Consider the following 12,816-nt stretch of genomic DNA (forward strand, 5'->3'; position numbering starts at 1 on the left):
AGGCCAGCTTGACAGGTCTGGTCTAAGGCAGTGGAAGCCCCTTCATTTGGCATGATTGAAAAGCATATTGTGGCCAGCCTTTCTCTCTAACGGAGCAGTGGGTGAGTGGGTGTAATTGTGGAGAGAAATGCACCCTGCATTTCGCAGGTCAGCTCTGCTCTTCGCTCTCACATCTGTCCTTTTAAATGAGTTCCGACTGGGTCTGTTATTTTCTCAGTCTCTTCATTTATATTATGTGAATATCTTTAAGTCTCCTTTTCAGTTTATAATTATTATGAGAGTTATATAAAGTAATGAACATAAGACCTTTGTAACCACCTTAGCGTAGAAGGATCCCATCCATTAATCCTGGTCTTATCTCTAGGAATTGTTGATACGGAAGCAAGTTAAGTCCTTCAAGTTAGTTTATACCACAAAGCTTGGGCTTTTCATCATTCTTATTTTACTGTACCTTTGAAAACAATTCTTTAGCCTATAGCATGATGTTGGTTGTGTGTAGAGACAGTGTTATGCTAGAACGTACTCAGATGGACGTTGGAAAAATAAGGTCCATGGTACTTGGTTCATGGTCTTAGAGAGTCTGCTGTTCAGGTGGCTGCATAGAACCCAGGTTCTGTCGAAGTACAGAGAATGGGGACTGATGGCGTACTAGACTTCTCGGAAAATGCCCAGGTACCTGTTTTTAAAAGTTCTTAGTGCTGGATGCGGTGTCTCATGTCTATAGTTCTGGTACTGTGGAAACAGAGTCAGGAGGATCACTGCAAACTTGAAGCCAGCCAGATCTATATAGGCCAGCCAGCCAGGACTCCATACCAAGTCCTTGTTTCAAGAAAGAACAGTAGTGGGATGTGTAATCTAGTCGTGAAAAGCACCCACTTGGCCAGAACTCTGAATCAGGTTTACTGCTTGCTTTTGGTGCAACCTTAGAGATGATGTCCTTTGCCTCTTAGTGACTTGGAGACAGCTATAGCTATAGAATCTGTTTTATAGTTTTGAGTGTTTGTACTTAAAGAATACACTTTCACTGTTCAGTGTTTTACCATTGTAGAAGCTAAGTCGATGTCTCAGCAGGTAAGCATCTAACTCGGTGCTTAACACCGAGAGTCTTGCCTCCTAGAGGTAGCCTCTCACACAGTCCTCTTTGTACTTACAATATTGCTGAAACATTTCTGTTTATATCAGAACCTATTTATGAAATCTAATTAATTTAGGCTACATCCTTAGTTAAATGTGCTTGTGACACTTTCCACCATAGAGCCAGGATGGCAGAAATAGCATTTATAGATTTAGGTTACAACCACACCAGAAATGGTTAATTTTACGATTAACATGCAGAAAGGAACTGGAGTTCATGACACCACATCATGCCCTGTGGTTTTCATCTACACTCACACAAACACTGTCAAGTGCCTCAAGGATCTGTGTGGAAGGCAAGACGGAAACAGGTGTTACAGAATTGGCAGAAGGTTCAGTTTTCCCTTGTGAGAACTTGAGATCTGTGACTTGACCATCATAGGCCTAAAAGCTGAGAGCTGGTAAAGTTCCCTTCTCCAGTTGACCCCACATCCGTTTTGTCAACCTGTGAACCAAAATACTGATTACAGCGAAAACTGGCCTCAGTAGTCACCAAGGTAGGCACCACTGCTGAAGAGAATTTGCCCAATAACAAGGTACAGCCAGACCTTTTTGTTTTAGTATGCTTTTTGCAATATAAAACTACTGTAATGACCTGTCTGTGTGCCTCTTTAACGCAGAAGCCAGATTCCTAGTCTGCCCAGCTTCTGTCTCTTGTTGGGAACAGAAAGCCTCCCATCCTTGCGATGACACCAGGGCACTGCTCTCAGGGTTAAGCCCAGGCCCCTTGGGCTGTCATTTGTAATCATTATCACTGAGGACCATGGGCCAAGGCCCAACACATTCCCTGCTAACTCCCCAGTCTCAGAGTCCCACCCCTAGCACCCAGCAACTCTTCTCTTATGGAGATTCATATTCTCTTTTGACTGCTGAGTTGTCTTATAAAAGTGTATCAATAAAAGTGTATCATTGATATTTTTAAGTGGTTCCACCAATGCTGAATACTTAGACTAATCCTACTTTTTATGTTCTTATAGGTCATCTTTAAGTAAAGTTAGTGTTAAATAAGATTGGGTGAAAAGCGTGAACTAAGCGTAAGCATGGCTTTCTCTTTTGCAGGGCAGCATGCAAGGCTTTCTTCTTCTCTTCAGATTTTGTTCTAGAAAGCCCAAAGTTTTACTCTCTGTAGATGAGATTATACCATTGCCTTTAAGACTGAGCTTAATTCCATTAATATAAGCAGTGGCATTTGTAGCTTGTGTCTACATCACTGTTGACTTAACTGTAATCTGAGAAAGGAAGACAGGCTCCCCATGGTGCACCATGACCCTGTGTGCCCTGTGCCAAGCAACAATGGGGACATGGTAACATTTCTCCCCAGGAAGGCTTACCTTCCCCCATTTCACTCCCAAATACTTCTCAGTGTCTCACCAATTCTGCAAATGCATTATAAGTCTCATGTATAGAGGGGTGTGTGTGTGTGTGTGTGTGTGTGTGTGTGTGTGTGTGTTTACATAGAACATACCACTTAAGCAAAAATAAGCATGTAATGTGATGTGAAACCCCTGGAGCTAGGGATTCATTCCAGTGTTGACAAAAGTAAGCTCTTTAAGGTATGCTGTCCAGTCCCTCAGCTAAGCCTGCTTCTACCTTCCTGGTGGCTTTTTGACTATCCCCACTTGGTAGTGCTTTGGTACATTTGTCAGAGAAATCAGAGTAAGCTCAGAAATTAGTTTGAAAACTTTTGCGATCCTGGAAAAAAGTTGAGCCTCATGCAGCCTCATGAGGAGTCAGAAGGTGTTGGTCAGGTAAGGGGTTTGAAGAGATGGGTGAGATGATGGGGTTAGGAGAAGTATGGCATACCAGAAAGAACTGAGGTCAGGCATCCCCACATTAGCTTAGTATCCTCAAGTCCTGCAGAGTGGAACACATATCAGCTACTTTTGCCTTGCCTTCCTCTACTGCTATAAACAGGATGAATTTACATTGGAGGAGCAATGGCAGTGTGGACAAGTGGACCAGCCCTAGGAAAGAAAGGTTCTGCTTTGTATAGCTAGTGATTTCATAGCGTTGGGAAATTTTTACTTAGGAGAAGTACATTTTCATAGGGGGAAGTGCTGCTGCTGGCTGACTTCTGCCGGATCTCCAGGCTCACCCAAGCAGAAGGCAGCTGTCCTGTGTCTGAATGGCTGGCAAAGTCATGGGTGGAAAGCACTGCTTTCCCGGGCCCTGAGCTGCTTCTGGACCACTGGAATGTTTATTCAATGGAGTCTTCACAGCTCTTCCCCTTTCTCTGCAGTCCAGGCCCATAGCACCATGAGACCCAGGCCTGGTCTGAAAGGTGTTCCTCAGCTCCTTTGGTTCTCAGCAGCCATCCCTTCCCTACTCCGGTGGCATTCAGCATGCAACAGCAGCAGTTCCCCAACACCACCCTCTGGCCGTTTGGTTTCCCTTTCTTGCTGGCACAGACCTGTAGACTGTATATTCCCTGTTGGTTTTCTATATGTTTTACCTATGGCCCCAGCCTCCGAGTTCTTGATAAACACTTTCTTTTGTGTCTTTCTTTTTTCTGTAGAATTGTCATTATTGAGGTTCCTCAGTGCTGAACTGACAAGAGGGTACTTCCTCGAACATAACGAGGCCAAGTATACAGAGCGAAGAGAAAGGGTGTACACTTGTATGCGAATACCAAGAGAATTGGAAAAGGTACGCTTTCTTTTTCATTTCCGAACATCATTTGAAAGTGTTAATTATGAAAAAATTGTGAACAGCATCCATTGACTTTTTAAAATATTGGAAATAATGTGGTAAGTGATTGAATGTGTTTGGAGGTAAAGGATTCCTTTGTAGAAAGTGGCTTATAACACCTGGTTTTAGTCTGAGGGGAACGTTCCTGGATCTCTTCACGCCTTCACTTTGGGATGTATTTGTGTCTTATCCAAACGGCTTTAAGTCAGGGTTTCCTCTCCATCTCCGAGCTTGCCCTCTCCCTTTAGTTGTGTGTTTCGAGAATAGCACTTTCTCTCTTTCTTTTTTCTCCACTTGTTATTTAATTTCAACCTTCTCTGAGGTTTCAGTTTTAGAATAGCCACATATTTGAAGACATATGTGACAGACCATCAAGAAAGAAGATGACTTGTTTAACCTTGTCACAGAAAGCCCCCTTTTAAAGATAAACACAGAATAAACAACACCAGGTCCTCCGTATCTTGTTGCAGAGTCAGGCAGAGAACAGGAAAGCCCTTTTCCCTCTGATGCTGCTGGAGTTAGGAGTCCTGTGAGAGTCTAGATCTTATTGCAAGGAAAGATGTAGGAGCTAAATCATGGGTTTTTATAGTAGCATAAGCCTTGTCAAATCTGGCTGCTTCCTCAGAATGGTGCTTCCTATTAGACTGGCTGCAGGAAGCCTCCCGGGCATGTTCTCAGTGCGCTGTGAAGCAAGAGGCGTGGCAGGCAGGCCGTAGGAAGCTGCCTCCCAGCCTCCATGGCTAAGAAGAAGCGACTTGCCTTTATGTAGGTTCTTGGCAGTGTCACCTGCTGAGATGTGGGGGTGGGGGTGGGGGGTTAGAAAACCGCTGAGGAGGAGGCAGGGTCCTGAGCTTTCGAGATCCTCACTGAGGAGGACGGAGGTTCCCATGGAGGAACCTGAGGGACTGATGGCTTATGGGCAGTGTTCCTTCCTCCACACCAGAGTAACTGCATTTCTCTTCAGAGATTCAGCTAACATTGTGTCCAGAGCTGGTCAGGTGAGTCAGATGTTTGTGGTGGGAAGTAAGTAGAAAAAAGATGAAACCAGTTCTTACGTTGGGAAGCACTGTTAGGTTGCTTTTTACATTTATTTTTTTATTTTTTTGGTGTGCGTGATAAACCATGGTGTAGAAGTGTTTGGACACAGTGCAGTCAGGGCAAAGATAATCTGCTGATGCTGTTTGTCTGAGATAAGACAACATATTTAACCTATACCACCCAGCCTTAACCCTCCCTGTAAGGAAAGTTTCTCTCTTGATGATCAATCCTGGATGCCATTTTTCTCTGAAAATACTGGAATTTACCTGCAAACACAGCCAGACTTCCTGTATGCGCCCAGCTCTCCCTGACACTGAATCTGATCTCTTTGTTACATCAGCTGTTAGTTCTGTTCTTCGTCAGAGCAGGCCCAATGCATACATGCATTTTCCTTCATCGCAACTTTGCAGTGGCCAACAGATGTCGTGTTTCATGAGCAAATGACTACAGGTCTTGATAAGACTTAAGACAAGCCAAGTGCTCTTTCTGAAACTAAGGTCCACTGTTGGCTAAGTAATATATGTGGTGTGTTGCCATCAGGATTTACCCTTTAAAAGAAACCGCAAAATATCAGAGAGAGCATTGCTGTACCAGGAGTTAACTGTTTATAAAACTGCAATTACTTGTATGAAGGTTAAATGTATAAAATCCCGAAGTTTGAATTAACATTCATTTCTCAGTTGTTTTGCTTTCTGTGAAAGGGACTGCTGGCGATTGGCCCTTTAGGAACACAGAGTGCTTCAGAAGAGAGCACACTTCTCCTTGACTGCTAACGTAGAAGCAGGACTTCACTTAAAGCTGGGGAGACTACTTGGCATTCAGCTTAATCTAAATTATTTTATCGTCTCCTTTTCAGTGAACATTGTCATTGCCAACATATAGTATCTTATTGGCTGTTGTCTTGGTAGATGACTATATTTTCACATAACATCATCTAAAAATTAGAGAGCTCTGTGCTTTTCTGAAGTCTGCAAGGATTACAAAACATTGGTGTCCATACTTTCAGGTCAAGGAAAATCAGCTCAGTGTCTTTTACCAAACCTGTGGACTAATGTAGAACAAAATAATAGCAGGAATTGCATGATATGTCAGTGGGACAACAGCCTTACACTTGACAGTGTGCTCTGTGCTTCAAGCAGTTTCTCCAGCTTTGCACTAGCACTCCTTTTCAAACTTCTTCCCCTGGCATGAAGCCCTGACATCTTAGAGCACTTCCTTGGTCTCAGCAGGTTGGGGTGGGGCGTAGGAGGAGATATGATGAATTTCTTTTCTTTTCGTGCACAAACCTCCCAGTCCTATTCTAGGTAGGCACTTCCACAGTCTGCTACTGAGTGCTTATAGTCCACTTTTGGGGTATCGTTCTGTCTCCCATAAAACTGAGGAGACTGGCTTCTCTGGAAATACAGTGGGAGGCAGAGAAGTGCAGTGGCTCTCTGGCAGGCTGCCGCTGCTGGCTTCAGATCCCAGCCCCACTGCTTTTAGCTGTGACTCCTGGGTTGTCCCCTCTCCTTCCTGTGCTAGTGTCTCCTGCTTGTGGATCAGTTACACTTGAACCCTGTAGAAATGTTTTAAAATCTTTAACAGCCTTAACGTTAGCACCTTGTGAGGAGGGTCCTGCCATGGAACAAGATGAATTTCTTCATCCACATGTTTCATTCCTAAACTGTCAGGACACAACAGGAGATGCTTGGGAGAGACCTGGTTGCAAGACTCTCCAGGGTCTCTTCTTTAGCTCCTGCTTTGCTTTAATTAAACATGACTTTGCTCACCCTGCAGGAGATCACTGTCTGTCAGCCTTTCTCAGATTGCTAACCGCACATAGAAAGAGACCCTAGGGAAAGTTTGTTTCCTCTTTTCCTTAACCAGGCTCTTGGGGTAAACCTGACCTTGTTCATGAAGGGTTTACTGTGCAGGAACACTGGGTAACATTGCCTACAGTTGGTTCATAGTTCACAGCTTTTAGAGTTTATCTTCAGTGGGCTGCAACTGGAGACTAGTTGAGAACAGAAACCCCTGTCTTCTGGCCAGTGTAGCAGTTCCTGTTGCTCACTTCTAAACTGAGCTCACTTCCTACCATATCTGGGTAGATACAGGTACTAGGGAATGATTTGCTATGTGTCAAATATGTAAATATCTCTTGTCCAAGGCTAATTTTGTTGTCTTTGTAGAACTAAAATTATAATAATTTTGCAAAACAAAATTGAAAAAAATTCTGTCCATCATAACATTTTCTAAAATCCCTGATTAGTTTATATGCTAATTTAAGGAGGAAGATAAAGATCACATACTTACTGACTGATCTGTTCTGTCTTAAGTACTTACAGTATATCCTAGGCATTTGTAACATGTAAGTACATAGCCTCGATTTTAGCATGGTGGGAAACATAATAAAAGATACAGAATGGTAAGTGCCATTAAGCAAAACAAGTAAAATGCTGCAAAGAATTTCCAGAAGGACCAGGTGGTGGTGCATGCATTTGATCTCAGCACTTGGGAGGCAGAGGTGGATGGATTTCTGAGTTTGGCGTCAGCCTGGTCTACAGAGTGAATTCCAGGACAGCCAGGGTTACACAGAGATCCCTGTTGGAGAGTGGGGGTGGAGCAGTGGGGGTTGGGAAGGGTTTGCTTAGGAGGCAAGCTTCAGACATAGTCAAGGTCAGGGCCTGAAAAGGAAGTGTGTGGCAAAGGTAGGAAGAGGTAGATTGTGCACACGCACCAGGTGGTATGGGTGAAGGTACTGGAAAGACTCGGAGATGGGGTGATCGAGGAGCCACAAGAACTGGAAGGTGGGATGGTCTAGATTTGTCTCCTGGTCAAGCTGAAGAGTTTAGAACTTAGGCTTCTATACAGGCTGTATTCCTTAGGAATGCTCTAGCTATATAGGACAGAAAGTGAGGCTAGTAGAGTTGCTCAGTTTCCTCTCCTTTCTTTTGAGCAAATGTAATCATGGGAGGTCTGAGTTTGTCCAGCAGGCTAGTGACATGCCATGGCTCCAAGACCTTGTTTCACCCAGTCTTGGTCACTTAGCTTTTGGTTATCGAACTTTAAATAGAAAGTTGACAACTGGAAGTATTGAATCTCCCTTATAATCAGAAAAGAAAAAGAGCAGTCAGTAGCGCCCCCTTTGGACTGGCCTTCATATAGAATTAAAGCTTTCCCAGGCCTCGCACAGCTCTCACTTGTGTCTTACTGGAAAAAATAAACACATGGTCAACACCAACTCCAGCACAGGAGACTAAGATAGTAAACAAACGTTACGCTTTAGCAACAGACAAAAGGATTAGGAACAGTTACTGTGTTAGCCCCAGAGCTCTGCTTCTGAAAAACTCGGACAGCAGCAGCAGTCAGTGTGGAGTGGAGATGACAGAGAGAGCTCACAGCTCTTCCTCATGTTGCATGTCTCTCTCTAAGCAGCCTCAATTGATTCATTTGCCTCTTCATCCTGTATTCCTGGTGTTGGACAGATACAGGTTACAATAAATACTATTTTATATTTATATACAAATGTAAATGACATAAAAATATTCATATAATTTTATAAAAAGTTCTTGTTTATGAACCTTGCCTGTCACCAAAAGCTAAGCTACAATGAAAGTGTATCTTTACCTTGTAATTGCATGCTTTGGGCAGTCATGTATTTCATGTTTACCATACTTTGTACATTATACTTTTAAAATACATTTTAGGCAAACTAAGTTACACTGTTTAGTCTTAAGTGTAGCTACTGTTTTTAAAGAACCTTATTAATTATTTATTCACTGTTATTTATTTCATCATACTAAGGATTAAATATGGGGGTATAATATGAGGCAAGTTTCTGCAACTAAATCCTCAAGTCCTGTTCTTGTCACCTGAAAACAGATCTCACTAAATTGCCTATTTATTGTATGCCCTAGGCTAACCTCAAACTTGAGGGGTTTTTTTTTCTGCCTTTAAAAAAACTCACACAATTTTTTGAAGCTTAAACTTATCAGGTTGAAGGTTGTAAGGAATGTATATATTTGCGTTGGTCAGATTTTTGGCACTAACATAAACAACTAAAGGAAGACAAAATTTTATGCACATACAATTTCAGAAGTTCAAGTGCATAGGCCTTGACTCCTGCTTCTGAGTTGCTAGAGAAGCAGAACCTAGTAATGGGAGTGGATGTCAGAGGCATACCATACCTCCCTGCTGGACTTTGCCTCCAAAAACTCTCAGGGTTTCCCAAAATAGTGGCATCAGCTGGGAACAAAATGCTCAACACATGAGCCTTTTTAATTCATCCACAAGATATATGGAGTTGTGCTATTGCTAAACATGAACTGTTAAGCAAAATGGAGAGGAGTTCCCCAAACACTAGAATCATGTGGTCCAGCATCAGCTGCTTACTCCTCAGAGTCTAGCACTTCACTTTCTTCGTCTGAGAAGGATGGCAGAGTCCTCTCACGAGGCCTAATACAATAGGAACCTGTCTCGGTTACTATTCTACTGCTGTGAAGAAACTCTAACCATGACCAAGACAACTTATAAAAAGAAGCATTTAATTGGGGGCTTGCTTCAGATTCAGAGGGTTAGCATGTGACCATCATGGTGTGTGGAGGACAGTAGCAAGCAGGCAAGCACGGCCCTGGAGCAGTAGCTCAGACCTATGTCTTACTACAAGTTGGAGGCAGGCTGGGACAGAGACTGGGCCTGCTGTGGACGTTTGAAACTTCAGATCTCACCCCTTGTGTCCTCCTCCAAGGCCATATCTATAACTTCCCAAAACAGTTTCACCAACCAGGGAACCAAGCACTCAAATACATGAGCCTACAGAGTCTGTTCTCCTTCTAATTACCACAGACTGTTTTGAGTTTGCTTTTGAGGGACAGAGAAAATGGATGGTAACAGAAAAATTCCAAGAAAGGGAAGATTTCAGTATTTAATAGGAGATCTTAATTCTTTCCCTTTTTTGAGGGTAAGCAGAATCAGTGGTCATTCAAAGGTTCATTTATAGTAATAAACTTAATTTGCCATCATCATGTAAAGCTGGTTTTGTTGTATTACAAGACATGAAAAAAAAACATAATAAAAGCTATCAGACCACTTTATCTCAGTAAAACAGTCCTCAATTTTATTGTGAAACTGGCATTCTGCTTACTCAGACCCCTGTTTGTGTCAGGGACTTCTCAACCATCCTCTTGGTTTCTAATTCCACGAGAATACATTTATAGAAACATCCTTCTAAATCTGTCTTGGGATGCAGACGATCTTTGTCTGGGACTCAACCTTGCCCAGATCCCCAGTTACAGAGCTACTGGGAAAAAGGCAGGTCAGTGCAGTCTGACTGTACCTCAGCACTGTGGTGAGTCTTCCTCCCCTTCTCTCCAGGACATATCCCTGCCTGAGGCAAGATGACAACACCAGTAGCCCCCTACCGAAATAAGGCTTGATTCGGTGGGTCATTCCCAGCTACCTTGCATTGTGACGTTGCTGCTACCTGCTGGGCACATAAAACCATCCAGCAAGTTAAAAGATGACTGTTTGTAAACTTACAACTTGAGAGCTATTTGTTGGAAACTCTTTTCTGTCTTATTGGCTTTGGATGTCTTACATCATGCCATTATGATTCCTTACTCAGGCCGTTTTTGACTCTTAATTTCCCTGACTACTTAATTGGTAGCCTAATGAGACTGATTTCTTCCTGAAAATCAGATCTAAGCCTGAAAAGATGTCATCTTGCATTGGCTGCCTTTACCTGCAAGAGCTGTGAAGGCCTCAAGTACTAGGGTAACCGTCACTCTATTGCAGAGCTTTAAGGACACCCTTACTGTCCCACATGTGGCCAACCTCTCAGGGGATCCTCTACTGCTGCAAGATATTTAATCACACCGTGAACACCAAGAATGTATTATTTACTGAAAATACCTGTTTCTAGATGTGGCATGGCTCAGCCAGCCCTTAGCACACAGCTTTATTCCCTCTGGCTGGAATTCAGACATGCCCTTTAATCCAAAACAAGTTAGTAGGCAAAGGTAGAAGGTAAAGTTATTTTGCAGAAGGAAGCACCCATGTTTGAAAGAGATGTGTAATTGAGTGGCAGATAAAGTGACAAATCAGAGAAAGATTTGACAGAATAGGATATGCCAACCGTCATGAGAAGAGAGAGGAAAGGGAAGAACTTGAGGGGCAGAGAGAGAAAGAGAAGAGGAAGCATTTTTACTGGGACAGTTGTACAGAGACAGGATGCAAAGAGAGAACAAGCTAGACACAGGTAAAGAGAGACTGAGCCAGGGACTAAGAGAGAGGCCAAATTGGATCAGTCGGCTTGGAGAGGAGTTCGAAGCCAGAATAGCTGAGTTGAACCAGCCAGTGAGAGGTGAGAAAGAACTAGAAAGGGTGAGTTTATTCAGCAGCAAGTCTCAGAGACAGAAAACATTCTAGACCTACACAAGATTGTACAGAAGCTAGAAGCTTCCAGGACTAGGCCTAGGACTAGGACTACCAAACTGAGGCAATAAACCTTGGAGATGATAATTGCTTCAGATGAATAAAAAATACTTTTACCCTCTACCCTGTCTGTTCCATTAAGAGTAACAAGTAGTAATCCTACCTTGTATATTGTGAAGAGTCCTAACCAAGTTAGCCTAAGTGGGTTGCCTAGGATTACCATCAAATAAGAGGCCAGAAAATAGTAGGGTCATTCATTGTACATAATTGTCCTACAAATTAAATTCTTCAAGTTATTTACCTTTCAAGAAATATGTCTACTGTTCAACATAGACATATATAGATACAGATTATACGCCAGATGTAGCTTATGCTGAGCGTGATGCATTGATTGAGATTCTTCTGAGTTGAACCAGCCAGTGAGATGTGTACAGATGTGTGCATAAGCTCACCCATCACAGAAGAACCCGACTCAGCAATCCCTTTCTTGACCTTCTCATAGAGTATAGACCTCTTAGGGACATGAAGTTTTGAGTTGAGGTACATAAAAAATATTTCCTCTATCGAATGTGCAGCGATTGCTTTCAAAGTCACATTCCTACATGTGGGTTTGTTAAACTGCTGTGTAGGAAGTTGAGCTCCTTAGCTGCTAACTGAAGATGGCCTTATCACTCTCATATAACAGTATTTGCAGCTTACACCCCACAGTGGAACAAGCACATTTTCCTGTGTAGAATTCTGGTCCTCTTTGTCCTGCAGTCTAATCTGAGTGTTGTCTCTTCTGTGAAGACAGCATTTTCCAGCTTTCTGGACTCTTGGGCATATGCCTCAGTGCACTCCACATATTCCAACACTAACACTACACAAACCTGATCTTTCCTCACGCTTGCCAAAATAAATAGTTCTTTAGAATTTAATTTGTAGAAAGATTATACATAATGAATGCTCCCTGGGTTGTCTGGCCTCTTCTACTATTACGTTCAACACTGTTATATCCCAGGCCTCCATTATACCAGCCTGCTTAAGACTCTGCCTTAGCTAACCACTCACTACCCTGGCGCTCACTGCACTTCCAGTCCCCAGGATTCCTCACGCCCTGTGCAGCCTCTGTCCCAGGAACCTCTGAACCCAAGCATAGGACTGAACCTTTATAGTCAGTGGCATTCGGGGCTGCAGAGGGGCTCTTCTAGGCTCTTTACTCACATTTCCCAGGGGCATTCCAGGCTACAGTGCCTCACCACAGTAGATGATGCTTGCTGGCCCTAGCAGAGGAGATGTTGCTCAGAATTTCAAATGAACGATGAAGAAATACATTACACAACCATACTTTTTAGTCATGAACCTTTATATATTTTGAAATTTCAAATGACATTCAGGAAGAGACTTTGGAAAAAAAATTTTTTTCAATTTAAAAACAAATTTCCCATGGATAGAAGTTGGTATTTTTGTTTTGAGACAAGACATTTTGTTTTATTTTTCAAATGGCTAAGAGCAATTTAGGAGGTTCTGTTTAAATGCTTAAGAGCAACTGGAGACCTTTTCATA

At 42.7% G+C, this 12,816-nt stretch overlaps 1 protein-coding gene across 2 annotated transcripts in view; it reads left to right on the top strand.

Moving 5' to 3' along the window:
* The window catches only part of Tapt1 (transmembrane anterior posterior transformation 1), a 46,274-nt gene that overhangs the window by 4,580 nt on the left and 28,878 nt on the right, over positions 1-12,816 (top strand). For both annotated transcript variants that reach the window (XM_087583095.1, NM_001432808.1), the window contains exon 2: positions 3,650-3,780. Coding sequence is in view for 1 of the 2 variants with exons in the window: in NM_001432808.1 (NP_001419737.1) it covers positions 3,650-3,780 (131 nt within the window). In the remaining variant the exon portion in view is untranslated. The remainder of the gene's footprint in view (positions 1-3,649; positions 3,781-12,816) is intronic.

The sequence above is a fragment of the Rattus norvegicus genome, chromosome 14 (assembly GCF_021556685.1).
Source record: "Rattus norvegicus strain SHRSP/BbbUtx chromosome 14, alternate assembly SHRSP_T2T, whole genome shotgun sequence".
NCBI classification, from domain to species: domain Eukaryota; kingdom Metazoa; phylum Chordata; class Mammalia; order Rodentia; family Muridae; genus Rattus; species Rattus norvegicus.